At 36.9% G+C, this 27,185-nt stretch overlaps 1 protein-coding gene across 1 annotated transcript in view; it reads right to left on the bottom strand.

The window, feature by feature from the left end:
* Positions 1-5,160: 5,160 nt before the first annotated feature.
* The window catches only part of PLAA (phospholipase A2 activating protein), a 40,754-nt gene continuing 18,729 nt past the window's right edge, over positions 5,161-27,185 (bottom strand). The window contains exons 7-14 of the mRNA XM_061425111.1: positions 25,350-25,519; positions 21,679-21,836; positions 20,769-20,988; positions 18,861-18,932; positions 15,617-15,685; positions 10,042-10,143; positions 7,507-7,671; positions 5,161-5,892 (exon numbers count right to left, since the gene is read on the bottom strand). Of these exons, the coding sequence (XP_061281095.1) occupies positions 5,327-5,892; positions 7,507-7,671; positions 10,042-10,143; positions 15,617-15,685; positions 18,861-18,932; positions 20,769-20,988; positions 21,679-21,836; positions 25,350-25,519 (1,522 nt within the window). The 3' untranslated portion in view covers positions 5,161-5,326. The remainder of the gene's footprint in view (positions 5,893-7,506; positions 7,672-10,041; positions 10,144-15,616; positions 15,686-18,860; positions 18,933-20,768; positions 20,989-21,678; positions 21,837-25,349; positions 25,520-27,185) is intronic.

The raw sequence follows: 27,185 nt of genomic DNA, 5'->3' as shown, positions 1-27,185 counted from the left end.
GTATTCATAGCTTTGTGTAATCCACTCTTCTTTGAGTAACTTAATTCCAACTAATAGAGTATCTTGTTGTTGAGGGGATGTCATGTCTGTCTCTTAAATTATAAAGATTCTCGTTGGTCCTGCTAGCAATCTCTCAACAACCAGTTGAGCAGCACTGCAAAGAACAAACATGAACTGGCCATGTCAGGGAGGTCCACAACGCAAAAAGTTGATGGCAGCCTCTGGCCAACAGCCAGCTAGGAATTGAAGTCCTTAATTAAAAAGAACTGAACACTGTGCAAGTGAGCTTAAAACATACATCTTTCCTCAGTCCAGCCTTCAGATGAAACCCCAGCCGTGGTGGGCTCCTTGACTGAAGTCTCATGTGAAATAAAGCAGCAGAGGAACTAGCTAAGTTGTGGCAGGATTCTTCACTCACAGAAAATTTGAGATAACAAATGTGTGTTATTTTAAGCCACTCAGTACTGGAGTAATTTGTTAATAAGGAATAGAGGGTTATAAGATTTTTTTTTTAAACAAATTGCGATTTCCCTCGTGGTCCAGTGGCTAAGCTTCTGAGTTCCCAGTGCAGGGGGCCCGGGTAGGATCTCACAAGCCACAACTAAGACTCAGTGCAGTCAAATAAATATATCCTTTTTAAATAACATTTTTTACTAATATAAAACAGGTGTACGTCACATTCTGGACTGGCCAACACACTTTAAAGTTAATTATATAAAAAAGAAGAGGAAGAAAAAAAAAAAAGGAGGGCTTCCCGGGTGGTCCAGTGGTTAACAATTTGCCTTGCAAAACAAGGGACACTGGCTAGATCCCCGGTCCTGGAAGATCCCACATGCTGTGAGGCAACTAAGCCCATGAGCCGCAATTAATGAGCCCGTGAGCTGCGACTACTGAAGCCCACACATCTAGGAGCCTGTGCTCTGCAAGAAGGCCTCACACTGCAACTGGAAAGTAGGCCCGGCTCGCCTGTGTCAGCAACAAAGACCCACCACAGACAATAAATAAATCTTTAAAAAAAATAAAGAGATATGCTGTTGTAGACTGAGACCAAAGAGCTATATAACCAAATAACTAAATACAATACATAAACCTTGATTATTTATTAATAGATTAGAGCCTTTAGAACAAAAATTTAAAAAACATCCTTAGGACAATGAGGAAATTTGAATATGCACCAGATATTAGATATTATGAGATTATTAATTTTAAACATGTAGTATTAATAAGAATATTCTTTGCAATGTTTTTATTCTTAGAAGATGCCTAATGAAGTATTCAGTTGATAAGTGTTCTTTGTAACTTATTTTTTAAAATAATTTCAAAAGAAAGTATTATCAAGAGAAAAAGCAAATATGGAAAACGTTAACTGCAGAAATCAGTTGGCAAGTCCGAGTGTTCACTGTACTTCAACTTTTCATTAAAAAATTGAAACACGTGGAAAAAATGTGAAAGTGTTCAAAACTGTATCTACAATGACAACTACACTATGTGTTATAGACTGAATGCGCCCCCTCAAGATATGTGAAACAATCCCCTATGTGATGGTATTTGGAGGTGGCACTTTTGGGAGGTCATTTGATCTGGAAAGTGGAGGATGCATGAATTAGGAGTCTCAGAGAGCTCCCTCCTCCTTCAGCCATGCAAGGACACAGGAAGAAGACAACATCCAAGAGCCAGGAAGATGTCTTGCCAAACTCCAAGTATGCCAGCACCTTTATCTTGGACCACTGAGTCTCTAGAACTGTGACAAGTCACCACATCTATGGTATTTTTGTTGTAGCCGTCCAGACAGATACTGTGTATAGTTTTCTATAGAAGAATGCATTAGAAATTAGAATTATAAATTATTTTAAAAATGACTGAACGTATTTCCTACTCTCAGGTGCAGGTGGATAATTTCTATCTTAAAACCTCTAAGAAGAATGATTATGTCACAATCCTCTATACAGTTTATCATTTTTTCACAAGATAACCATAAGACAGTGATAACTGTTAAGGAAGCTACAACCCAGTCTTTTCTTCAGAATTATCTTTGTGAAGAATGTTTTTAGCTATGCCTCTTCAATCATTTAAGATTACAAGATACATAAAAAATTTTTTTGTATTGTTTATAAATTCAGCTAGTCGTGAAGTCATAATAACATACCTATTTATTTTTTTGGCTGCACCATGCGGCATGTGGAATCTTAGTTCCCCTAGATCAAACCCAGTCCCCCTGCAGTGGAAGCATGGAGTCCTAACCACTGGACCAAATGTTAGGGAATTTCCTAACATGTTCTTTTAAAAAAGGTAATGTGAGAATATCCTGCATGCTACAACTAAGATCTAGTGCAGCTAAATAAATAAATGGCAAGAGTCACTTAGTATCAAGTACAAGTTGAACCATGGTCTTGTTTGATTTTGTTATGATTGGACCCAAATTCCGTTAAATTCAAAGTTCTATTTTATGATATTAAGGTATAAGAATTCAATTTAAAAAAAACTACTGTCAAAATCTCTCCTTCCTATAGGAAATTTAGCTGAGTTTTCTTCATCCCCAATTTCTCTTTTTTCTTGTGTTGATTCAGTATTTTGAACTTCATTCTCAGCTGGAAAAGCTACAGATCCTTTTAGTGCAAGATAAGGTTTTATAGCCAGATTCAGTGGCAGGCCATGGTTTAAGAAATTATGTTTGGAACCTGCATTCTGTAAAGAAAAGGTTGATTTGTGTTTTAACTGTTCTATTGGGAATGGAACTATAATACAATTGTGTAATATTCTTATTGATCAATTTAAATATGCCCTGCACTGTTTTTACCCTTTAAGAAATACTTTAGATACAAGATTTTCAGGGAATAAAAACTTTTTGAATGAGAGAGATTTCCCAGAATGGAAGAACAAACAACCTGGTATGTATGAAATTTGTTTAATTGTTCTAATGCATACTGTAACTTTTTTTCACGTGCTTCTGCTTATAAAAGTATCAACTTTACTTTCAAAGGATTCATAAAGATCATTCAAATTTCCATTGAAATAAAGGACAAGTCGCATTATCACTTAAAAAAAAAATTAAAAAAAATAAATAAATAAATGAAATTTTAAAAAATCTAATGCTAGAGGCACTGTAATAGTTATAAATTAGAGGCAAAGATAACTTAGATCTTTTGCAGGCAACTACTTCTAATGCAATATGAAGGACATTAACCACAAGACTTTTATCACTGGAAGTGATTTGACAACATTTATCAAAGTTTAAAAAATGTGCACTGTCTTGACCCACCCACCACTGTATCCAAGTATACAATGTATCCTAAGGAATTTGCAGGAACTTTGTATTGTCATAGCATTGCTTAATAGTTGGAAATTGGAAACAATGTTAGATAATAGGAAATGGGCACATGGATATAAAATAATATTTATTAAGATGGAAATATGTGTACTAAATGTCAAGTTAAAAAATCAGGTTATTGAACAATGTGTATCATACAATCCTTTTTAAAAAAATAAAACATGTTTACATACCAACTGATATGGCACAAGATGTTAAATAAGAATGGTTTTTCTCCAGGTAGTGGAATTATAGGCAATTATTATTTGATGTGTGAATGTGTATTTTTCTGTTTAGAAAAAAATAAGGGAATCATGGGAAAAAGTAATTTAGTAATCTATTCTTAACCAAAACTCTACATCCTACAATTATACAAAGGTGCCTAGTATTTCAAAATATTGCAGATAAACTGTACTTAAAATTGCATGTTAAACAAGATATGTTAAAAACAAAGCACTGTATTGTAAACGAACCAGGCTGACCCAGGTTATACTCTTAATGTATACTCTTAATGTCATTTAACCTGGACTTAACCCCTTAAATCCCAATTAAGCAAAAAGCAAAGCATGGGTTACTAACGGAACCAGCAAACAATATTTAAACTCTGGGTACACACCAGAAAATGGCAATTTAATACTTAGCAAAATATATGTCCCTTCAATTTACATTTTACCCATTCTGATATTCCAGAAGTTTTTCCTTGAATTAATCTAGATAATCAAAATGGTTTCCTTCCTTATTTGAGGAAAAATTGTTCTTCTTAGACTACAATGTGGCATTAAGCCAGGAAATTCATGGTTCTATATACCATAAATGTTGACAATAAAGCTCATTATTTTAGATTAGGAATAGTCAAACTTCTCTCAAGAAATTGAAGTCCTCTTAAACAATAAATTAGTAATTAACGGATTGGTTCCTGCTTGCTGTTAGTTGCAAGGATGTTCACAGACAAACTTGTGATATGCTCCTCTCCCCCACTCATTCTCTAGGAAGTATAGAACGGTATGTACTTTTCCCTTTTTCCAATCATGATTCATCCTACCATCTTTACTTCTGAAAACAGAGATAACATCATCCTACACTTAAGGAGATTTGGGGATTAAATATCGAAGTACTGGTCCCAACACAGTACTAGGACCATGTTTAGGGGCTCAAAAATACTAATTTCCAATGACAGTCTCTGGACTTGCAAATAACAGTTTGATGTACTCTTGCTTGCACAACTGTCTGATAATATTCAACACATTCCAAACTCCCTCTGATATATAGAAATAACCAAAAATAAACAATCAGATTATTTTTGAAACTGGAATAATGAAGTTATCCCAAATAGTGAAGGGGAAAAGAAACTGGATCATGAACTTGTAGTCAATTTGGGGCTTCATATGACTGAATTGATACCTAACAAATTTGCTTTCAAATACCTAACAAATTAGTAACTTGCTCTCAATCATCTAAAAATAAGCCATTAAACAAACTTTCTATTTACAAAGGACTTAAATGAAGAAATTATTTTACATCTCAATATATGGAATAATTTGTAACAAACTTAATTTTAATTCTAAAGCATTTGTCCTAAAACAAGACTTTGAAATCATTCAGTGCTGTTGAATCAAGCAATGAAAATGAGTAGAGTGGAAATTAAATAAAAGACAACCACCAACAAATAACAATCTGGTGTATACAAGTATAATAGCAAAAGCAGATTACATAAATAAAAGCCCTTTTCTTCTAGGTGGCTAATGTAAAGGAATTCTGCCACTGTAGTTGTGTTGTTGGTGGTCATAGCTCATTCTTAATTTATCTCTAAAGCTCTTAAAAACCTGCCCGCATTACACAGGAAAATTTCACAGTTCATCAGTGCAAAAATTTTATTTCCCCTCTCCCCACTACCCCACTTTACAGGATCTGAAATTTTACTTAATCCACAGCATTTGTTTCATCATCTGTTATCAGTCATGTGAAATGTGAAAGAAAAAAACACTCATCAATTTAAAATCTCAGTCCCCTAACCCACTGTTACAGTAAATTTAGGATAAGTCTACAGCATTCACTTACTTTAGCTGGCTCTGATACTGAGGCATACTTTTTTATTTGAGAATCAACACCTAAAGACTTGGCTAATTGTACAGCATTGGAATCATCACTGATAAGTGTCCCAAGAGCCACAAGAAGTCTAAAAGTGGCTTCGAGGTCTTGTACAACTTCTAAGACTGTGCTAATTACTGACAAGCACTGAGCTTTCCCTTCAATGTTATGGTCTTTATGAAAACACACAGAATAGTTCAGGGTCAACGTAGCCAGAGCAATGTGAATGTTCTTATTGCTCCCTGATTTCAGTTCTATTGCATGGGACAACAGTGATTCCCTCTGGGACATCATGAGCTTTTGTCCTGCCTGGCCAACAAAACAATTGCAAAAAGTCCTCAGAGCAAGCAGCTGGTTTGCTGGCTTTCCTCTGGGGTTCAGAAGACTGACGAGATGGCTGCTGAACCGAGTCCCTTCTTTTTCGTTGCAGAAGTTCTCATTCACACTGGGATGTTTAATTGACAGCCGAAGAATGTCAAGGGCAGGAAAGACAATATCTGTGAAAAAGAGAAATTTATTTTTAAAAAATTAAACATGTTAAAAATCATTTGCCTGCTTTACAAATGTGTAATTTCTAAATATTGTGTTAACTGATTTTTCATATTTATAGAGGCTGTAATTATTGCTGTAAGATCACATCTGTTTTAAAATATAGTAACTCTCCTGGGTTATTAAGATAGCTTGACATACAATGAATATTCAATAAATGCTTGTGGAAAAAAATAGGATTGGGAACTTGCTTTTAAAAAAATCCTAAAACAAGACCAAAGAATTGAGGAGGGAAAGTTCTTTTTAAAAGAATTCTAGTTGACAAATGCTAATAGGATGTTTATATATGTTGGTGGAGAGATATACAGTTAAGGGACTAGATAGACACCAAGTGAATGAAAGCTCTTTTCATACTGTTGAGAGCATACTGAGCGTTGAAGAATTGATGCTTTAAAACTACGGTGTTGGAGAAGACTTTTGAGAGTCCTTTGGACTGTAAGGAGATCAAATCAGTCAATCCTAAAGGAAAGTGAAAGTCACTCAGTTGTGTCTGACTCTTTGCGACCTCATGGACTATGCAGCCCATGGAATTCCCCAGGCCAGAGTACTGCAGTATTCTCTTCACTCCCTTCTCCAGGGGATCTTCCCAACCCATGGATTGAACCCAGGTCTCCCACATTGCAGGCGGATTCTTTTATCAGCTGAGCCACCACTGGAAGTTGCTGATGCTGAAGCTGAAGCTCCAAAACTTTGGCCACCTGATGTGAAGAGCTGACTCACTGGAGAAGACCCTGATGCTGGGAAATATTGAAGGCAGGAGAAGGGGAAGACAGAGGATGAGATGGCCGAATGGCACCACTGACTCAATGGACCTGAGTTTGAGCAAACTCTGGGAGACCTGGTGAAGGACAGGGAAACCTAGCCTGCTGCAGTCGATGGGGTTGCAGAGTAGGACACAACTGAGCAACTGAACAAGAACGAATGCTCCAAATAATCTTATTATCACTGAAAGTGAGGACAGCAGAAATTATGGGCCCTGTGATATAAAGGTAGTATGCAACGTCATTTACAAAGGACATTCACCTGATAAAAACTACTGAACCAGAATCTAATTATGTCTAACATGAAAAACAAGAGACAGACGGACACATTAAGTGATCAGTCAAATTCAAAACATGGGGAATTCTGCAAGAAAAATGATTTTTTTCCTCCAATAAATCAATCATGAAAAAACAATAGGAAAGAGGGTACTTCTGGAATAAAAAAGAATTAAGTAAATTAAATAAGAGGAAAAATACTTGGAGCAAATGTTTGTAGCCTATGGTTAACAGGTCACAAAGAGTTTCATGGATGACTCGCAGGGGATTCACAAATGCTCTGGAAGAGTGTATAAAATGGTCCATGTATGGGGATCATCACACTACCTTCCCATTCTCATAAGGTATGTGACCAGAGAAGATTATGGACTAAAGTGGTACAGTGAATCCTGTGAAGTTTTTCTCAATGCAAATTTCAACTACCACCTTAACTTTTATGTAATCTAAAAACACCAGTAGTATGGATAGGAATAAAAAGATACACTCTCTGTTTCCTGGTTACAGTTTTAGAAGTAATTTTTGTACCTTCAGGCCAGTTAACAGCTTTCCATAAAATCTGAAGTTGCTGGGCTGTGGGTTTTTCTGAAGAATTATTACATATTAGAGACAGTATCTTTTCAAGAAGTACCAAGTCATCTTCAGTTAACTTCTTCTCTTCAGATGCAGTTCCATTAAGTTCCTTTAGTTTAGCTAGAACCAAATCCAAACCATCAGTATTCTCTAACTGTAATTAGCCACATATAATATACATAAATGCCAACGTTTTCAATAAGAATATGCTACCACACACCATGGGGAGATAAGATTTTTCACAGCAATTATCAAAGACCATAAAATAAGGCCTGTGAGTATTTTTAAGCTAAGTACAGTATACAAAAAGAAAGGTTACTGTGATAATTTGTTATCCTCTAAGATCTTCGAAGCTTTTTGAGTAAGTTTTTAGGTATACTGTATTTGTTATCATTTTAAATGCTTTTCAGAGCAGTATTAGATAGCACATACAAGTCAATCCCCTACTTTCTCACTGAGAAAATTTATAACTTTTAGCCAACTTACATCAACTTCTATGACGCCAATGATATAGTCAAAAGGCTGTGTGCATGCATGCTAAGCTGCTTCAGTTGTGTCTGACTCTTTGCGACACTACAGATAGTAGCCTGCCAGACTCCTCTGTCCATGGGATTCTCCAGGCAAGAAACCTGGAGTGGATTGCCATGCCCTCCTCCAGAGATGTTCCCAACCCAGGAATTGAACCCATGTCTCCTGCATCTCCTGCATTGGCAGGAGAGTTCTTTACCACTGGCACCACCTGAGAAGCCCAGTCAAAAGCTAAATGTGTATTTATATTTAATTCACTGACTGAGCTCCATCTGTACATTTGACATCAAATTATTTAAACACGTTTAATGGAAATGTTGCCTTTCCCACCATATTCACATTTCATGAAACAATGTCTTTCAAACTCTTCACATGCAACTTCAATATCAGCATCCTTGTCATCATTAATGTTACTTTGAGTCATCTGACATTATTTTGTCAAAAATCTTTATCTCAAAGAATAAACAAGTTAAAATTTCAAAATTTTTACCATTTGTAACTGGAAACTTGGATCTGTTTCATTATTCTTTGGCATTAAAAGCTGTTTAACAGAGTATTAAAACAAATCTTATTTAGGGAATGCAAAAAGTAAGAGGTCTTTTAGATCTCTACAAGAGTTTAAAAATGACAAGTTGCCTAAAAGTGTGTATGCACTTCTTTATTGTTGAAAAAAAAAAGGAATTAAGACCTATGATTTTTATAAAGATGTTATGAAAAATAATGACAAAAAATAAAACAAAGCAAAACAAAAGCCCCCCAGAACGGTAACACCACTGTCATATATTTAGATATGTATGTTATCTCAATAGACTTTCACCATAATCTTTGTGGCAAACAGAGTTAGTAATACTCTTAGTCAAAAGCAAAGAAAAAGAAAAACTTAGTCATTTTGTTTGGAGGAAAATAAATTAACAGAAAAAGTAATCAAAACCAACTGAGCAGTTTCAGATTTACAGACAAGATCTTTGTTTTTTAAATGCTTTGCTGATTTGTTTTCATTATTTTTTTTCTGAAAACAGTAAGAATTTAGGGGATAGGATTGATATTTTCCCCTTTAATATTTTTTCTCAGTAAAGTCATCAAAAAGTATTTACTTAGATTTGTATAAGGTTTCTTATAAAGTGTTAATGTCCATTATCAGATTGTATATCTTTAGTTGACTCAGTTGTGTAATACCAAAATACAAATCTCTATCATGTAAGCACCTGGTTCCCAGCATATGCTTAGGAGAGAAACAGCCTTGCGAGAGCATCTCAGAATCTGTGGATATGTAAGAAAAGTATTTAATTAAAACACACTTACCTAAATGTTGTGTGAAAGTCACTCAGTCCTGTCTGACTCTTTGCAACCCCATGGACTATACAGCCCATGGAATTTTCCAGGCCAGAATACTGGAGTGGGTAGCCTTTCCCTTCTCCAGGGGATCTTCACAACCCAATTGAACCCAGGTCTCCCTCATTGCAGGCGAACTCTTTAGATTTCTGGAGTGGGTAGCCTATGCCTTCCTTCCCCAAAGGATCTTTCTGACCCAGGAATTGAACGGGGCTCTCCTGCATTGCAGGCAGATTCTTTGCCAACTGAGCTATCAGGGTATATGAATGCATATATATGGAATCTAGAGAGATGGTACTAATGGACCCACTTGCAGGGCAGCAATGGAGACACAGTGGGGGAAGAAGAGGGGAGGATGAATAGAGAGAGTAGCGTTGAAACATACACATTATGATACGGGAAACAGATGGCCGCTGGGAATTTGCTGTATGATGCAGTGAGCTCAAACCTGGGTCTCTGTGACAGCCCAGAGGGGTGGGATGGGGAGGAAGGTGGGAAGGAGGTTCAAGAGGGAGGGGTCATATGTATGCCTATGGCTGATTCATGTGGATGTATGGCAGAAACCAACACAATATTGTAAAGCAGTTATCTTCCAATTAAAAATAAATAAATTAAAAAAAATAAACTTACCTAATATTTGTGTAGGGTTTGCTTGGTCAAAAGTGACAGCCTCTTTTTTAGGAAAATAAATATTCACTGTCTTAGATGCAGCTGATTGGTAGGCACTGTTTCCTGTTTACAGAATAGAAGGTGAAAATCATTCAGAGTGGCCAAAAAAAAGATTTTTCTGACTTTTGTCATCAAAATTATGATATATAACTATTCAGTGCATGCAATAAAATAACAACCAACTTCAGAAAAAAAAACAGAAAGGAAACAAATCTCTAAGATTTTATATACTACATATATTTGTTCATATAATAAATTTTAGTTTTGGGAAAGGGAGCTTAAATGAAAAACAAAGCCTTTCCATTTCATATTTTCTACTTCTCTCATATTTTTAAGATTCAATCTAAATTAGAAGTTTTTAAAAGATCAAAGAATACAGAACAATTATGAAACTGTCCAGTTCCTCCTTCTCTAGGCATACTGCTCTCTCTCTTCTCATTCCAAATGATGTAGTAGGCACTGTCATTTTCTCTAATCATTTTCATAAATCCCTCCCAGTTGTAAGTTCCTGAAGGGAATATGTATTTACTTCTTAAATATCCATTATAGTAACACTAACTCTGTATCTGATGATAAACAAAACATAGCCACCAGATGAAAACTCAGTAAATAAAGTTAAATGAAGCTAATTCAACTAAAATATAATTTAAATCTAATTTATGTCTTACTTTCATTTAAAATCTTAATTTATACAATGTTTTTGTTCTGATGCAAAATTAAGGTATTGTGCAAAAATGTGAATAAAACATTTTGATCTTCTGAGTGTATTAGAAGTAGAACGGGGGAAGGTAGATAAATGAAGAATGAGTTAAGTGCACAAAATTAATTCTAATTGCTTCCAAAGATAAAATATTTACTGACATGATCAAAAACACTGCTTGTACTCCTGGTTGTTAAGAGTCTCGATGTGGTTGCTGCTGCTGCTGCTGCTGCTAAGTCACTTCAGTCGTGTCCGACTCTGTGTGACACCACAGATGGCAGCCTACCAAGCTCCCCGTCCCTGGGATTCTCCAGGCAAGAACACTGGAGTGGGTTGCCATTTCCTTCTCCAATGCATGGGAGTGAAAAGTGAAAGTGAAGTCGCTCAGTCGTGTCCAACTCTTAGTGACCCCACGTACTGCAGCCTACTAGGCTCCTCCGTCCATGGGATTTTCCAGGCAAGAGTATTGGAGTGGGGTGCCATTGCCTTCTCCACTAGATGTGGTAAGGAAATTGCAAATCAAATATCATCCAAACAATTGAGTACAATGAAAAGTTCTCTGGAGGAAAAGTACAGGATGCATTGAGAACCTATGACAGAGTAGAGAATCTAGCAAGAGGCATATATGTGTGCCCAGGAAGTTTCACTAAGGTCATTTAGGAAATACTATTTCAGTTCAGTTCAGTCCCTCAGTCGTGTCCGACTCTTTGCGACCCCATGAATCGCAGCACGCCAGGCCTCCCTGTCCATCACAAATTCCCGGAGTTCACTCAGACTCATGTCCATCGAGTCAGTGATGCCATCCAGCCATCTCATCCTCTGTCATCCCCTTCTCCTCCTGCCCCCAATCCCTCCCAGCATCAGAGTCTTTTCCAATGAGTCAGCTCTTCGCATGAGGTGGCCAAAGTACTGGAGTTTCTGCTTCAGCATCATTCCCTCTAAAGAAATCCCAGGGCTGATCTCCTTCAGAATGGACTGGTTGGATCTCCTTGCAGTCCAAGGGACTCTCAAGAGTCTTCTCCAACACCACAGTTCAAAAGCATCAATTCTCCGGCGCTCAACCTTCTTCACATCCATACATGACCACAGGAAAAACCATAGCCTTGACTAGACGGACCTTTGTTGGCAAAGTAATGTCTCTGCTTTTGAATATGCTATCTAGATTGGTCATAACTTTCCTTCCAAGGAGTAAGCGTCTTTTAATTTCATGGCTGCAGTCACCATCTGCACTGATTTTGGAGCCCCCAAAAATAAAGTCTGACACTGTTTCCACTGTTTCCCCATCTATTTGCCATGAAGTGATGTGAATGTTGAGCTTTAAGCCAACTTTTTCACTCTCCACTTTCACTTTCATCAAGAGGCTTTTTAGTTCCTCTTCACTTTCTGCCATAAGGGTGTCACCTGCATATCTGAGGTGATTGATATTTCTCCCAGCAATCTTGATTCCAGCTTGTGTTTCTTCCAGTCCAGCATTTCTCATGATGTACTCTGTATATAAGTTAAATAAGCAGGGTGACAATATACAACCTTGACGTATTCCTTTTCCTATTTGGAACCAGTCTGTTGTTCCATGTCCAGTTCTAACCGTTGCTTCCTTACCTGCATACAGATTTCTCAAGAGGCAGATCAGGTGGTCTGGGATTCCCATCTCTTTCAGAATTGTCCACAGTTTATTGTGATCCACACAGTCAAAGGCTTTGGTATAGTCAATGAAGCAGAAAGAGGTTTTTCTGGAACTCTCTTGCTATTTCCATGATCCAACAGATATTGGCAATTTGATCTCTGGTTCCTCTGCCTTTTCTAAAACCAGCTTGAACATCAGGAAGTTCACGGTTCACATATTGGTGAAGCCTGGCTTGCAGAATTTTGAGCATTACTTTACCAGCGTGTGAGATGAGTGCAATTGTACGGTAGTTTGAGCATTCTTTGGCATTGCCTTTCTTTGGGATTGGGAAAACTGACCTTTTCCAGTCCTGTGGCCACTGATGAGTTTTCCAAATTTGCTGGCATATTGAGTGCAGCACTTTCACAGCATCATCTTTCAGGATTTGGAATAGCTCAACTGGAATTCCATCACCTCCACGAGCTTTGTTTGTAGTGATGCTTTCTAAGGCCCACTTAACTTCACATTCCAGGATGTCTGGCTCTAGGTCAGTGATCACACCATCGTGATTATCTGGGTCGTGAAGATCTTTTTTGTACAGTTCTTCTGTGTATTCTTGCCATCTCTTCTTAATATCTTCTGCTTCTGTTAGGTCCACACCATTTCTGTCCTTTATTGAGCCCATCTTTGCATGAAATGTTCCCTTGGTATCTCTAATTTTCTTGAAGAGATCTCTAGTCTTTCCCATTCTGTTGTTTTCCTCTACTTCTTTGCATTGATCGCTGAGGAAGGCTTTCTTATCTCTTCTTGCCATTCTTTGGAACTCTGCATTCAGATGCTTATATCTTTCCTTTTCTCCTTTGCTTTTTGCTTCTCTTCTTTCCATAGCTATTTGTACGGCCTCCCCAGACAGCCATTTTGATTTTTGCAGTGGCCAGGAGGAGCTACCCAACGCCCCCACGCCTGAGGCCAGGGGCGGCAGCCGGGAGGACTAACCCCACCTCCAAGGAGCGGTGGCTGAGCAGGTTCAAGAGCGCCTAGAGAAGCTATCCCACGTTGAAGGTCAGGAAGGGAGGCAGTGAGGAGATACCCCTCGTCCAAAGAAATACTATTTAGGAAATACTATATAGGAAAATTAAATAAAAAGAAAAAGGAGGGGAAAAGCCAAACAACAATTAGTGGTCTAAATAGCAATGCAAAAGGTACAAATATTCCAAAGGAGAACAACATGTACCAAACTCTTGAGGTAGAAAACAGCATGCCACGCTCAAGACACTGAAGCAGGTCAGCATGGCAGAAAAGAGGCAGAAAGGAATGTGATGCAAGGCAAGAGAAAACAGTCAATGGGGAGCTATTACAGTGCTTTAATCATGGGAGGGGCATAAACAGAGGACCACTGTGAGACCAATTCAGGCGCCAGTATTTCATTAGTCTAGGTGAGAGATGACAATGGCTTAGGTAAAGGTTCAGCACCTTTATTCAGCATATAAAAACTGTTAAAAGACTTTAATTTCTGAAAAATGGGAGGAAATATTGTGAACTTTAAGACTCTTTTGTAGTATAACGGGTACAACTAACATTACTAAGCATTTATTCTGTAGAAAATTATTTATATAAATTTTGTAATTTTAAACTCTTAACTCTAGAAAGTAGATATAATTTTGCAAATGAGAAAAAGACAGGCACAGAAACAAAATGACTTGCTCAAGGTAAAACACATAAAAAGTAGTGGAACTGAGACTTCAATCAAAGCATTCTCACTCCAGAGTCCTTAATCTTAATTAATCACTAAGTTAAACTTCAATACTGCCAGCCAATGTTACTTTTGCAATGAAAAAATAGCTTACAAAATCATATTCCAACTTAGTTCTCGAGTGGTGGGTTTATGAATTTTGTAGTATGCTTAATAACATGTCACATATATTCTCTATATTTCTCATATAAAATAATAAACAGGTAGAGAATGATACAGAATGAATAAACAAGGTCCTACTGAATGAATAGCACAGGGAACTGTATTCAATACAAAAGAATTATATTCAATAATTCCACTAGGGTGATAGAATATGAAAAAGAACATAAATTGATATATAACTGAATCACTTTGCTATACAGCAGAAGTTATACAACACTGTAAATCAACTATACTTCAATAAAATAAATTTTAAAAAATAATACATAGGGAAATATATATGCCAAGAGATCTCTCAAACTTTCAAGAGGTGAACCATAAACTCAGTTCTGGATTTTACTGGCAGCCAATACAGAGGGAAAAAGCATGCCTGCATGTATTCAACAATGATGAACAAGTAAGATTCGTTGGGGTCTATGCTAGATACTAAGAATAAAAAAAAAAAAACCTTGCTCCAGGGAAAGCCAAATATTCCAGGCCTAAATGGTAAAAGCAAATTCTTTTCTGAGTCCTCTCAATGTGTAATATAGTAAATAACATTCTAAACACATTATGTAAGAATGAAGGGTAAGACACGGGAACAAACTAAGACTTTGTAAGGATAGTGAGGAAACCAGCCTTAACACAGAACAGCACTTTTCCATCCTGGTTGCATATGAGAAAATTATAAAACTATCCTTGCTAAGACCTCAACCCAGAGCAACGTTAGATCAAGTGAGCATCACTGAGGATGAGGCTGAAGGACTTTGTCTAAGCTACCCAGATGATTCCAGCATGCAGTAATGACACAATTCTGAGAACACTCAAAAAGTCAGGTCACGAGACAGCAAAAGAGACACTGATGTATAGAACAGTCTTATGGGCTCTGTGGGAGAGGGAGAGGGTGGGAAGATTTGGGAGAATGGCAATGAAACATGTAAAATATCATGTAGGAAACGAGTTGCCAGTCCAGGTTCGATGCACGATGCTGGATGCTTGGGGCTGGTGCACTGGGACGGCCCAGGGGGATGGTGTGGGGAGGGAGGAGGGAGGAGGGTTCGGGATGGGGAGCACATGTATACCTGTGGCGGATTCATTTTGATATTTGGCAAAACTAATACAATTATGTAAAGTTTAAAAATAAAATAAAATTAGAAAAAAATAAATAAATAAATAAAGTAAAAAAAAAAAAAAAAGTCAGGTCAAAAGTTTGGTCTTGATTTACTGTATAAAATGTTTTCCAGCAAGAAAAAGATGACAATTTTCTTAAACTTTTATTACATAAAAGTTCTAATGAATTTTAAAAATCTAAAAACAAGAAAAGGAAGTGAAAAGTGTGTACCTGTAAATGGATCAACTCCAGCCATGGTAGTTCCCATACTTGCAGAGCCCGGTACATACCGACCACCACCTAAAATGCAATAATACTCATAGTAAGCACAGGGTAATGGCAAATTATACTAAAGTTCAAACTGCTCCTTCTTTACACAGAATGACTTATTTTCATTATTAGTTACGTTTTCAGAATGACATCTTAATAAATGGGCTTAATAAATGGGTAGTAAATTTATTACAGCAAAATGCTTAGAACAGTGTCAGCCAATAAACTTAGCCAGGGAAGTTATCCTCAAGTAATTACATGCCTTATATACTATAATTATAGAAGTTTAATGAATTACAAAGGCTATTAGACTGGCGAGAAAGTCACAAGTTTCCACTATGAAAGGTGGACACTATTCTATTGAAATACAGACACAGGATTAGCTGGCATATAAGACAAATGGAAAAGAAACTAGGTGAGAGTCAGAGATACTATGATAATAGCCCAGTGTCACATTTGAGAATACTTGCAGCTGCTTTACTGACAATGGAAAGAAAGAAACAGGAAAAACAAGTATAGAGAATCAGCAGAATTTGGAGATGTTCAGAGTCCTTTTTTAGGACTTCCCACAAATTAGCTTTTGTGGGAAGAAGGAAGATGAGCTACTTATTATTCTAGCCCCTCTGATTTTAACGTTCAAGAGTTGGTATAACCAGTGCAACAGAAACAGAAAAAGCAAACAAAGCTACAAAGGTGAATGGGATTCATTAAAATAATGAAGAACACAGAGTAAGTGGATTTGCTGAGTTTTCAGGATATGCTGGCTAGCAAGCTAAGTATATTATATGCAGGAATTCATTTAAATATTAATTAGGTATCATTGTTATTCATAAAAATTTAGAAAAGGAAGGCTGAATAATTTGCCCAAGGCATTATGAGGCAGAATGTAGTCCTACAGTGTGCCAAATGTGGTTTTCAGACCAATTTGAATGAGAGTCACTGGTTCAATATGCAGATTCCCAGGGCCTGCCCATAAATGCTTAGTGGTACTCCAAATTAGCTTCATTTTAAAAACCAACGGGGAGCTTTTAAAACTACCTAAACAGCAAACCACATCCAAGACCACTTAATCAGGGTCTTCCCTGGTGGTCCAGTGGTTAAGAATTCATCCTGCAAGGGAGGGGATATCGATTTGATCCCTGGTCCAGGAAGATGCCATGGAGCAACTAAGCCCGTGTGCCACAACTACTGGGTCTGTCTTCTAGAGCCTGGGAGCTGCTGCAACTACGAGCCCATGTGCCACAATCACTGGAGCCCCGCACACCCTAGAGCCCAGTGTGATCTGCAACAGGAGAAGCCACTGCAATGAGAAGCCTGCGCACAGCAACTAGAGAGGAGCCCCCACAGCCCTGCAATTAGAAAAAGCTGATGGACAGTAATGAAGACCCAGCACAGTCAAAAATAAACAAACAAAAAGACCACTTAATCAGAATTCCTGGCTAAGGGGTCAGACTACAATAAGTATTTTTAACCTCCTCACCAATGTAGTGTATCAGAATTTTTGTGGGTGGGACCTTGCAATAACTAACTTAAACAAGCATTCCATAAATAAGGAAAAAAAAAGAATTAAGATTGACCTTAAGTTGTAAGTAAGATGCAGAAATCTTCTGACCCCAGGGCTATTGGTAAAACTGGAGGGACGATATCAACAATAATAAGAGCTAACATATATTGAGAGTTTAAATATTATTAATATATTCCAGGCATTTTGCTAAACACTTTGTATGTACTACAGGATTTTTTATAACATCTCAACATGGAAATATTGTTATCTATCTTTTGATAACTGTGGTTCAGTTAACCTATTACTTTAGAATTTTCCTGGACTTTTAGTATGCTATCTTGCATATCTCCATAATCAGTGAATCTTCTGAGTTATTGATATTGTGCAACAGTGAGACATGCTTCGGTTACGATGGCCCCAGTTGTTCTCTTGACTTTGTTGGTACTGTTTGAAGCTTGGTATAATAGTCTTTCTGTTCCAAAAAGAGGTGCTAATGAGATTCAGGAACTCTGTTGTTCTAAGTTTCAGGGCATCACTGTGCCCGAGTATGCCGACAGAGAAAGTGATCATCTGATCTACTCTTCAGATCTTTACTACCTTTTCAGGGTCACCAAAGACTTGCTTAATAGCCATCATGCTATCACAACATTTAGCTTGATAGTTGGTTTCTGTAGTACACTGGTACACTGCACAGGGTGGAGCTATTTGCATCTAGGCCACCAATGCATTCTCAGGAGAAGGGAAGCCTACTGAGAGCAGTTCACAGCTTCAGGATATGACCCAAGGTTGCATGTTGGTCCCTTCTATGGTTTAGATAGGACCATACGGTATCACTTTTAGAGCTCACAGTACTAAGTCTGCAGAACCAATAGATACCATAAATGCTATGAATCTCTTCCCAAATTTGGTACATTGTCCAGGAACTCTGGCTGAAGATCCAACAACAGCATCATAAAATACATCAAATGCTATTCTGAAAACAGAGATTTCTTCAGTTGCATTAAAGTCCAATTTTTTTCCAGTAGTGTTGATGCTGAGGCATGCATACCTTTGGTAAATAAAGTCACTTTGAAGAGCTACACCAACACTTCCAGGGCTTCATGAAGGCCATTAATAACTTAGATTAGGAAGACTAATCCTGGGTAGCAGGGTGGACTGTCTCCTTCCATGCTAAAGGCAAAATGTGCCTGGCCAAACTTCTTGACTGCACTGCTCCATCCAACATCCAGGACTCACATGGCTCCTTCTTTGCTCATGATCAGTAGCATCTCGCCAGTGACAGCACTCATGCTGTGTCTTGGGTGGTGGATTCCCCTATTATCTAATTTCACAGATAAAAAAAATAGGCTCAGATAGGTTAAGTAACTTGCCAACTTCTCACAAGTGGTAGAGCCAGATTTTGAACCAAGATCTGTCTGACTCTAAAATCTAGGCTTTTAATGACGCTACTCTCCTTTTAGGAAGGACCACTGGAGTAAATGATGAATTTTAATAATATGTTTTTAAAAGTCAGGAGGGAAAGCTAGAAAAGTACTCAAGGAAAAAGAAAAAAAGGAAGTTAAAAAGGAGATTCATAAAAATTGGAAATACCGATAAGGGAATTACCAGTTATTGGATAATATCTTCAAAATGTTAAGCTACAGAATGCAAAATATTACACATTTTAGGAAGAAAGACATATTGCTCAAAACTGTTTCCCACCTGTAAAAGGATCCGCTGCAGGAAGGGTGTTAGAAGATCCTGATGAAGAGCCTGGAACGTACCGACCGCCACCTGTACATGTAGACAAAGGAAAATCTGAAGCACGTCAAAATTCTGACTTTCATAAATAGCACACTGCTTACATCAGAAGACTCCAAGTGTGGAGAAAAAAGAGCAAGGCAACAAAAGACAGAATAAGAGGAGTTATCTTAAGAGGGGTTATCATCAGAAGTCTTACAGTTGGTCAGTAAAAAACTAAAATTTCAGCGATTCTCTAAGTTTTGTTTTTGTTAACTTTAATACTTTTTATTATATCTTAGTTTCTGCACTTAAGTAGTAAAATGACTAGGAATTCAAATATAAAAAGATAAATTGCAGTTGGTCTCTGACCTAAATAATATACCACACAATCAGTTTCTGTTCCTATACAAATTCACTAGAATTCCTGCTGTTGTTGCTATCAAAACCACAGGCAGTAAATGTTAATCTTTTAGAGAACCTCCAGGTTCATTAACTCATGTGTCAAATAGTACATTCAGTGTGGAGATCCAGCAGGGAACAAGATTGCTTGTATCCACTGAAGCTTACAACCTACTGGAGAAGAAAATTACAAAGGGGATGAGTGCTACAAAGGAAACAGATTTCCCATTTATTTCTTTACAAATGTGTGGTGTGTGTGAGTAGGCTTTGTTAGTATCTCTAAGGAAATAATTGGAGGCATCTACCAAAGATATATCTGAGGATGCTGGTAAGGGTTTCGGAAGAGTAAAAAAGGGGAGACTGTTAGATTTCCAGATACAGACAGCTGCTTTAACATCTGTCCTCTATCTATCCCACAAGACAGCTTATACAATACAGTACTCTTTTGTACTGTAGGCTGATACTCCAACCAGAAATATCCAGATATAAGCTTTGTTTTCCCTTTTTCTGTCAAGTCTATCTGCGAGGGTTCCATTATTTATAGTTCTGTAGTGATTCAGTCTGATACCTCTGTTTAAATCAACATGCAGCTGAGATTAGCTCTATGATGTGAATGAACAATAGAATTTTGAACTAGAAGTAGAGAAGATGATTTAGGAGTGTCTGTGAGGGAAGAAGGAAAAAAAAAAAAAAAAAAGATCTGAGACAAGAACAGAATGTGCAATGCTTGTAAAAAGGAAGAACACCAGCACATGAAAGATGGGGTCAGAAATGACAGGAACCCGTTTAATAATAAAACGTCAATTTCAAAATTTTATTTAGAGCTGGCCCTGTATTTAAGAAAAGAGGGAGAATTGTATTTCCTCCCATACCATAGCCTTGGTTTCCGGGACCTAGAACTCAGGCTAACACTTCTAGAATTAAACTCCACTCAAGGACTCAAGACTAATACTACTGGGGTTATAATACTCCTGGCATGAAAACCTAATCCCATTTATAACACTTTAAACACTGTATACTATGTAATAAACAAGTGACTTAAAATGAACATGACAAATACAAATAACACATGAACTAAAATTACCCACAGTTCAGTTCTAGACTTGATGCATAACTAACCAGTTTAGCCCCATGTGAAACAGAATTTCTATTTAATAAATTTCACCAAAATAACATGAAAACAGTAACATGAAGAAACTTACAAGTTTCTTTGCATTTCAAATGGCTGAATTAGTTTCTTAATTTTATTTAGTTTACAGTGTGGCTATATTTTTGAAAGAGAACAATTTACAATTATTTCTATAAATACAAAACTACTATATAATTTGAAGCTCAAAAATATAAATCTGCTGTAGATCTTATTTTTAATTTTTTTATTTAAATAGTTAATCATAATAGGTGTTTAAATACACACACACACACACACAAAAGATAATCAACTCTGATGGGAGTATTAATATATAAGACTTAATACAAACCCTAACTTACCTGTAAAAGGATCTGAAAAACTGGTGTTTCCGAGTCCCAACATTTGACCTTTTGTGTTATCAATAATAAATTTAGCCACCTGATCCAAAAACATAGGATTCAAATCATTCTTCTGTAAGAAGTTGTATGCAGCTAACCAGGGATCATCAGTGATATTATATGGTAATTTATATGATGGTCCACCTTCATTGACATCAATTGAGAAAACATAATCAAATTCCTTAAATGGGAATATAAAAAGGAGATAAATGATTACTGTCTGTTCATATATATTAAAGGTATATATAACACAGAGTTATTTTAATAATGATAGTGTTAAACTTTCTCCAAAGCACAATGTTAAAACTTCTACTAGGCAGATAATGATTAACAGCAACCATCTGCATGTGCTTTAAGAATGGTAGTTCTCTGGGGTAGACTTAGGGGATGGATTATGACAACACATTAACTATAAAACCAAAGATTGGTTGGCAATTAGCTGATCTGAAGGCCAAAAGTATTAGCTGTTGCAAACATGTTCATAAAACACATGCCGGCATTTTAAGCACAGCCTTGCAGGGTCCCTCATGGCCTGTCAAGTTAAATGCAGCTAGGCATGAAGCATGAGAGGAAGGGTAGCACAGAAGTGCCAAACCCAAAACGGTCGGGAATAGCTTATGCATCTAACTACCAAAAGGCAAATCATGGCCAGGGCATCCATCACAAAAGGAGCTCTCTCTGCATGCAAAGATACTTAAAAACAAACAAACAAAAAAAAACTACTCAAAGACTGAGAATCTCCCCACTGAAATGTATTTTTAAATGTCAAAATACCAAAGAAAATTTTATTAGCATGGGGAAAGGGAAACAAAACCATTAATTTGTCAAATGCTTTAAGATAATAGTAATTAGAAAGCAGAAGTTGACATACTTTCCCTTCATATAAAACTTTTCCAGACGTTTGCTGACTAGCACCAGAGGAGCCAACAACATCACCAATTTTTATCCACCTCCTTTCATTAATACTCCACTGGTAGGCTTCAACTTTCTCTCCATCTCTGATTAGACGAGTCTGTCCTTCTCTAGTACCTTAAAATAAAAATTGTGTGAGTCAGAGAAAGGCAGAGTAAAATTTACAAACATTTAGATTTAAAAATTTTTAATGTTAAAGTTTATACCTAAAATATTAAATATTTTAAAACATAATTCTACTAGAAAATGGCCAAAAAGAAAATAAGGCTTCAAAGGAAACTCTATTAAATAAAGGATGATTAAAAAGATGTGATTCTACTAAAAAAGTAGCTGGCTAATCAAAAATAAAATGAGTTTTATTAATAAATGTCTTCTGACAATACTTCATTTCAGTAAATGATTCTCCATTCTTCTAGCTGATCAGGCCAAAAAGAGTAGAAGAGTGATTCCTTTATCTCAACTCTAATCCTACAGCAAATTCCATCAGCTCTATCATTAAAATATAGCTAGAACAACTAACTCTTCTCACCATCTCCAATGCTACCTATTGGTACAAGCCACCAGTATTTCTTAGTTGGACTGATTCAATGGCCTTCTAATATAGGCCCTGGAACCCCCTAGAGTCTAAATACACTGGCTGCTTATTGTGCTTATTATATTCTCTACACAGATGTTGGCAAGATTTGCTTCCGACCCTCCTTAGGAACTTTACCTGAAAGTCACATTCTCAGAAGGCCTTCAGTGGCAGAGGCACCTAGCTGTCCTCTAGAAATTCCTGCTCCTATTACAATGGAGTCCCGAGACTACATACTGAGTAATGGTCAGTGGAATCTGGGTGGGTGTGATATCAGTTCAGTTGCTCAGTTGTGTCGGACTCTTTGCGACTCCATGGACTGCAGCAAGCCAGGCTTCCCTTTCCATCACCAACTCTTCAAGCCCACTCAACTCATGTCCATTGAGTTGGTGATGCCATCCAACCATCTCATCCTCTGTCCTCCCCTTCTCCTCCCACCTTCAATCTTTCCCAACATCAGGGTCTTTTCCAATGGGTCAGTTCTTCGTATCAGGTGGTCAAAGTATTGGAGTTTCAGCTTTAGGGTCTGATATATGCTGGTTCCAAACCTAGTCCATCATTTTCTACCCTCCCCTCTTATACTATCTAGTGATTGAATGTCTATAACCAAGGGGACCCTGCAAGCACCTGCTGAAGATGGTGATTTAAGCTCGAGCACCTGAATAACTCAGAGGAGTACATATTCCAGGACACCCTGTCATCAACTGAACTCTAAATGTACAACAAATAAACCTTCTCTTGTGTTAAGCCACTGAGATTTTAGGATTTATCTGTTATAGCAACTAGTGCTATCCTAAGTAGTAAACATTTCCTGACCACTGAATTTATAACTCTTGTTTTGATTTTTATTAAAACTCAACTCCTGCTTTACTTTTCCCGTAGAATTTATCATTATCTGACATACTTGTATATCTACTTACTTTTATATTATCTGCCTCCTCCTGTAGAGTATAAATTTGTGAGAAAAGAATCTGTATTGTGTAGAGTTTAGAACAATGCCAGGTACACAGTAAGTACCTAGTAAATATTTACTGAATGTGTATATATGTATGGACAAAAAGATCACATTTTTGCAAAGAACTATAAGAATATTAAAAACATGAAATGATATGAACGTATTCAAACTCTGGTTTCAGAAATCCAAAGAAATTTTTTTATGTGGGTTGTATCAGTTGATTTACTGAATTTGAAATTAAAAATGAGAAGAATAAAAAATATATTTACTTCATGGAAAACAGTAAGTGATCTCTTTGTTATTGTTGTTTAGTCATTAAGCCGTGTCTGAGTCTTTTGCAACCTCATGGACAGTAGCCCACCAGGCTCCTCTGTCCATAGGATTTCCGAGGCAAAAGTACTGGAGTAGATTGCCATTTCCTTCTCTAGGGGATCTTCAGGACCCAGAGATTGAACCTGCGTCTCCTGCATTGGCAGGCAGATTCTTTACCACTGAGCCACCAGGGAAGCCCAATAGATCCATTACATATTGAATAAGTAATAGTTTAATGAAAAATTAGTTTTAGAAATTTAGTAAGAAGACTGGCGTTGGGCGTTGTTGTATGTTTTCGTAAATCTCTTTACCGTCTCTCTTAATGGAAGACAGCTGGATTATCATACCTGACCCTGCATTTAACCTTTGTAATTTGTTATTCGGTTGCAGTATATCAAGAAAATCCCACGTCACACGGATAATACAGTTGAAAAGAGAGGACTGGTCTAACAGCCTTTTCAGAAAAATGTGGATATTCTACATGGGCAGATCCTAAAAGGTTAAAACTTTAGAATCTAAAATCATATCAATGAACTTGTCATGCTCTATTATACTAAAATCCATTGGTCCATCAAACTCTGAACAGTTCTTTTACTCATTTATGATTGTTAGACCACAAACTGGTCATCTGGAAAACACTGATTAAATCACTGATCTATACAGATCTTCCATATGATTACACATTTTATTATTCAATATTAAAAAGTCTCATTTGTTAATATTACCACTGATGTTACAAGTCTTTCAAAATTTCAATTTTCAGTTGGAAGTTTGAATCTTATCTTTGGCAACAAATACTATCAATCGTTTTCCTTAGAGTGACATGCTCATTTCATTCATTTTCAAAAAAAAGGCCTGCCAAATATCTAAGTCTGAATAACTACAGCTGTTCTTCGAAATAAAAGTGGCATTCCATGAAAAAAGGGCAAGTTCAGCCTGCAACTCCAATGACTGCAGAAGTACTTAACCCGGAGGCATGTGGTGCTCTGGTATACTGTAGGTGTTCTTTACATCTTGTCATCCAGAACGTTAAAGACATGTACTAAAGGGCCAAAATGCAGTTTTTAATGCTTTTTCAGGAACATTCTTAAGAGCAGATGCATTTTTTCTTAAAAACAATAACTGCATGCCAGTGAAGAACACCATGACCACCTGAACAGTCTGGTGCCACTGCCTTGATCTGTGTACTAAGGAGCCAGCAGTTTTACCCACCACTGCTTTTATACCATGTTGTTAACACAGTGTTAAAAGTCAAATAACATTTTTGTATTACAAAACTAGTTATGACCATATGGATATCCTGAAAGGATCTCAGAACCCCCAGGGATTCATGGATCAAGGGATCACGGATCCATCCAACATAAAGTTTCATTTGAGACAACCACTGTCCTGATTTTAAGCTCAAATGACGCCTAACTCATTAAGCAGACATTCCATTATTTAAACTCATTTTTAGTCTATACAGCCTCTCAGAGAATCAAGTCAACCAAAAGTTATTAAATGATTGACTTCTGAACACCTACCGTATACATGAACTAAGTATTAAAAAAAAAAAAAAGATTCCTGTTTATGGGGAACTTAGCTCAAAGTCTTTAAAATGATGAGGCAGAGGCAAAAAGAACATGGGTTTCTCATTGTGATTATGCATAATAAAAATTCTCAGAAATTGGTGTCTGGCAATGAAAATAATACTCAATGACTTAACAAAACAATCTTTTTTCTGTCACTGATTATTCCAAAAGGCAAACATGGTAACGTTTTTTACTACTAGATACATTGAAATATTTACCAGGTTCATTCAGATGTTCCCTCCCAGGAAGTTGTTCAGCATTAATGTCCCCTAAGTCACCAGTTTTGGAATCAATGGTTGCTTGAGAGAGTTCTCTTTCAAAAGCCTTGATTTCCTCAGCACTTGCTGTCCGATCCTCTGATTCTGTAAACACTCTAATAATACCATCACTGTAATGAAACAGAAACTGATTTTAAGTCATTACCACAATATATTAACATTATCACACTTAAAAGATCCAAAGCAAAAATAATCTGTATATGTGAATATGAAAAATGTTACTACATATTTATTGCTGAATATAGAACGATGCTGATTTCAGCACACTACTCTCTACTTTCCAAAGCAACAGAAAGGATGGAAAAAGACTTTTTAAGAAAAAAGTTACTGGCAAAGAACAAAGAGATATATATTTAACACAATTTTCAATTCCAAATTAAATATTTACCATCACAAAAATCTACAGGTATAGTATACACTTTCAAAGTTAGTAGTACACATGTATTACGGTATACAAAAGAGTGGTGAACTGTTTCACTTACAAAGGGCTCAAATGCCCAACATAAGGCTTAGAAAATACTAGATGCTCAATATCCATTCATTAGAAACACATGGAGCCTGTCCTTGCTATTCCATTAATTAGCAATGTTACCCAACAAAACAAAACAAAACAAAAAAACAGCTTCACCTCTGGACTAGATGGCAGGCCCAATTTCTATTCTTGGGAAAATGACTTGGTTTCCATAATTTCTCTTTTCAAAATTTTGTGGTGAGAGAGGCAAGTTACCCACTTTCAACTGTATTAATCTCACTCAGCTCTATAGTGAACTTTCTTACTTAACCTTCTACTAACAGCAAATGTTATCACTTTATTTATTTTTCTTCAATTTTAAATAAGTTTAGGGTGAAAATAACTAAACCGACATATCAACCCTGACCCAGCCAAGGAGTAACACACACGTGCTTTAGTAGATCCCGTTCTCTTACGGCTGTCACTCTCTTTTTCCTCTTGCCTTCAATGCCAGAGTACCCTGTGATCCTTTCCTTCATCCATTTCTTCAAAAAAGTCTTTGTCTCCTCTTACTACCGTTTTCTATCATTTTCTATCAAAATGTGATGTCGAAAAGGTCACTACTAACATCTTTCAAAGCAAATCCAAAAGCTTTTCTAACTTTTCATTCCTTAACCCCTCATGTACTTACTGACACTGATCACAATTGGCCTCCAAAATCTCTTTTTTCCAAGTTTGAATTTCAACACCTGGATTGTTTTTTCTTTTTTCGGCTACTAGCTTTTCTTTCTCTATCCACAGTGTAGCATAAATTCAGCCTTTAGTACTGCTCCTTCCCTTCTGTTTCTTCGTTCAGATGCCCTATCCCTGGTCTCTGGAAGTCTGGTGCTAATCTTGATCTGCGGTCCCAGCTGTTACACTGGGATCCAGTCCAACTGCCTGAGTGTGACTTAACAGCACAGATCCCAGGAGGTTATCACCTTTCTCACCAGACCAGTTCTCGCACTTCTCCATTTTTATTAATGTGGACTTCTACTCATTCAAACTTTGAAACTTTATCCTTTTTTTTCATCCCCTTTCTGATCATTTTCCCTCTGCATTATCTCATTTTTTGGTCTTCTATCTATTAATACTGTGGGGGTAATAATATTTCATAACTTTACATCCCACCCCTACAGTTGCTTTTTAATTTGGTTTCCTGTCCATTGTCACCACTAGTTAAATCTAACCTACATATTTAATGATTCCTAAGTTCTGTTCACCACTTCTTACTCAAGAGCTATAACCCTTTAACCCCAAGCACTGAATCTAACAAACGCCGGGCA

Source organism: Bos javanicus, chromosome 8, assembly GCF_032452875.1.
Source record: "Bos javanicus breed banteng chromosome 8, ARS-OSU_banteng_1.0, whole genome shotgun sequence".
Classification (NCBI taxonomy): Eukaryota; Metazoa; Chordata; class Mammalia; order Artiodactyla; family Bovidae; genus Bos; species Bos javanicus.
This window is presented reverse-complemented; position numbering and strand designations above follow the sequence as displayed.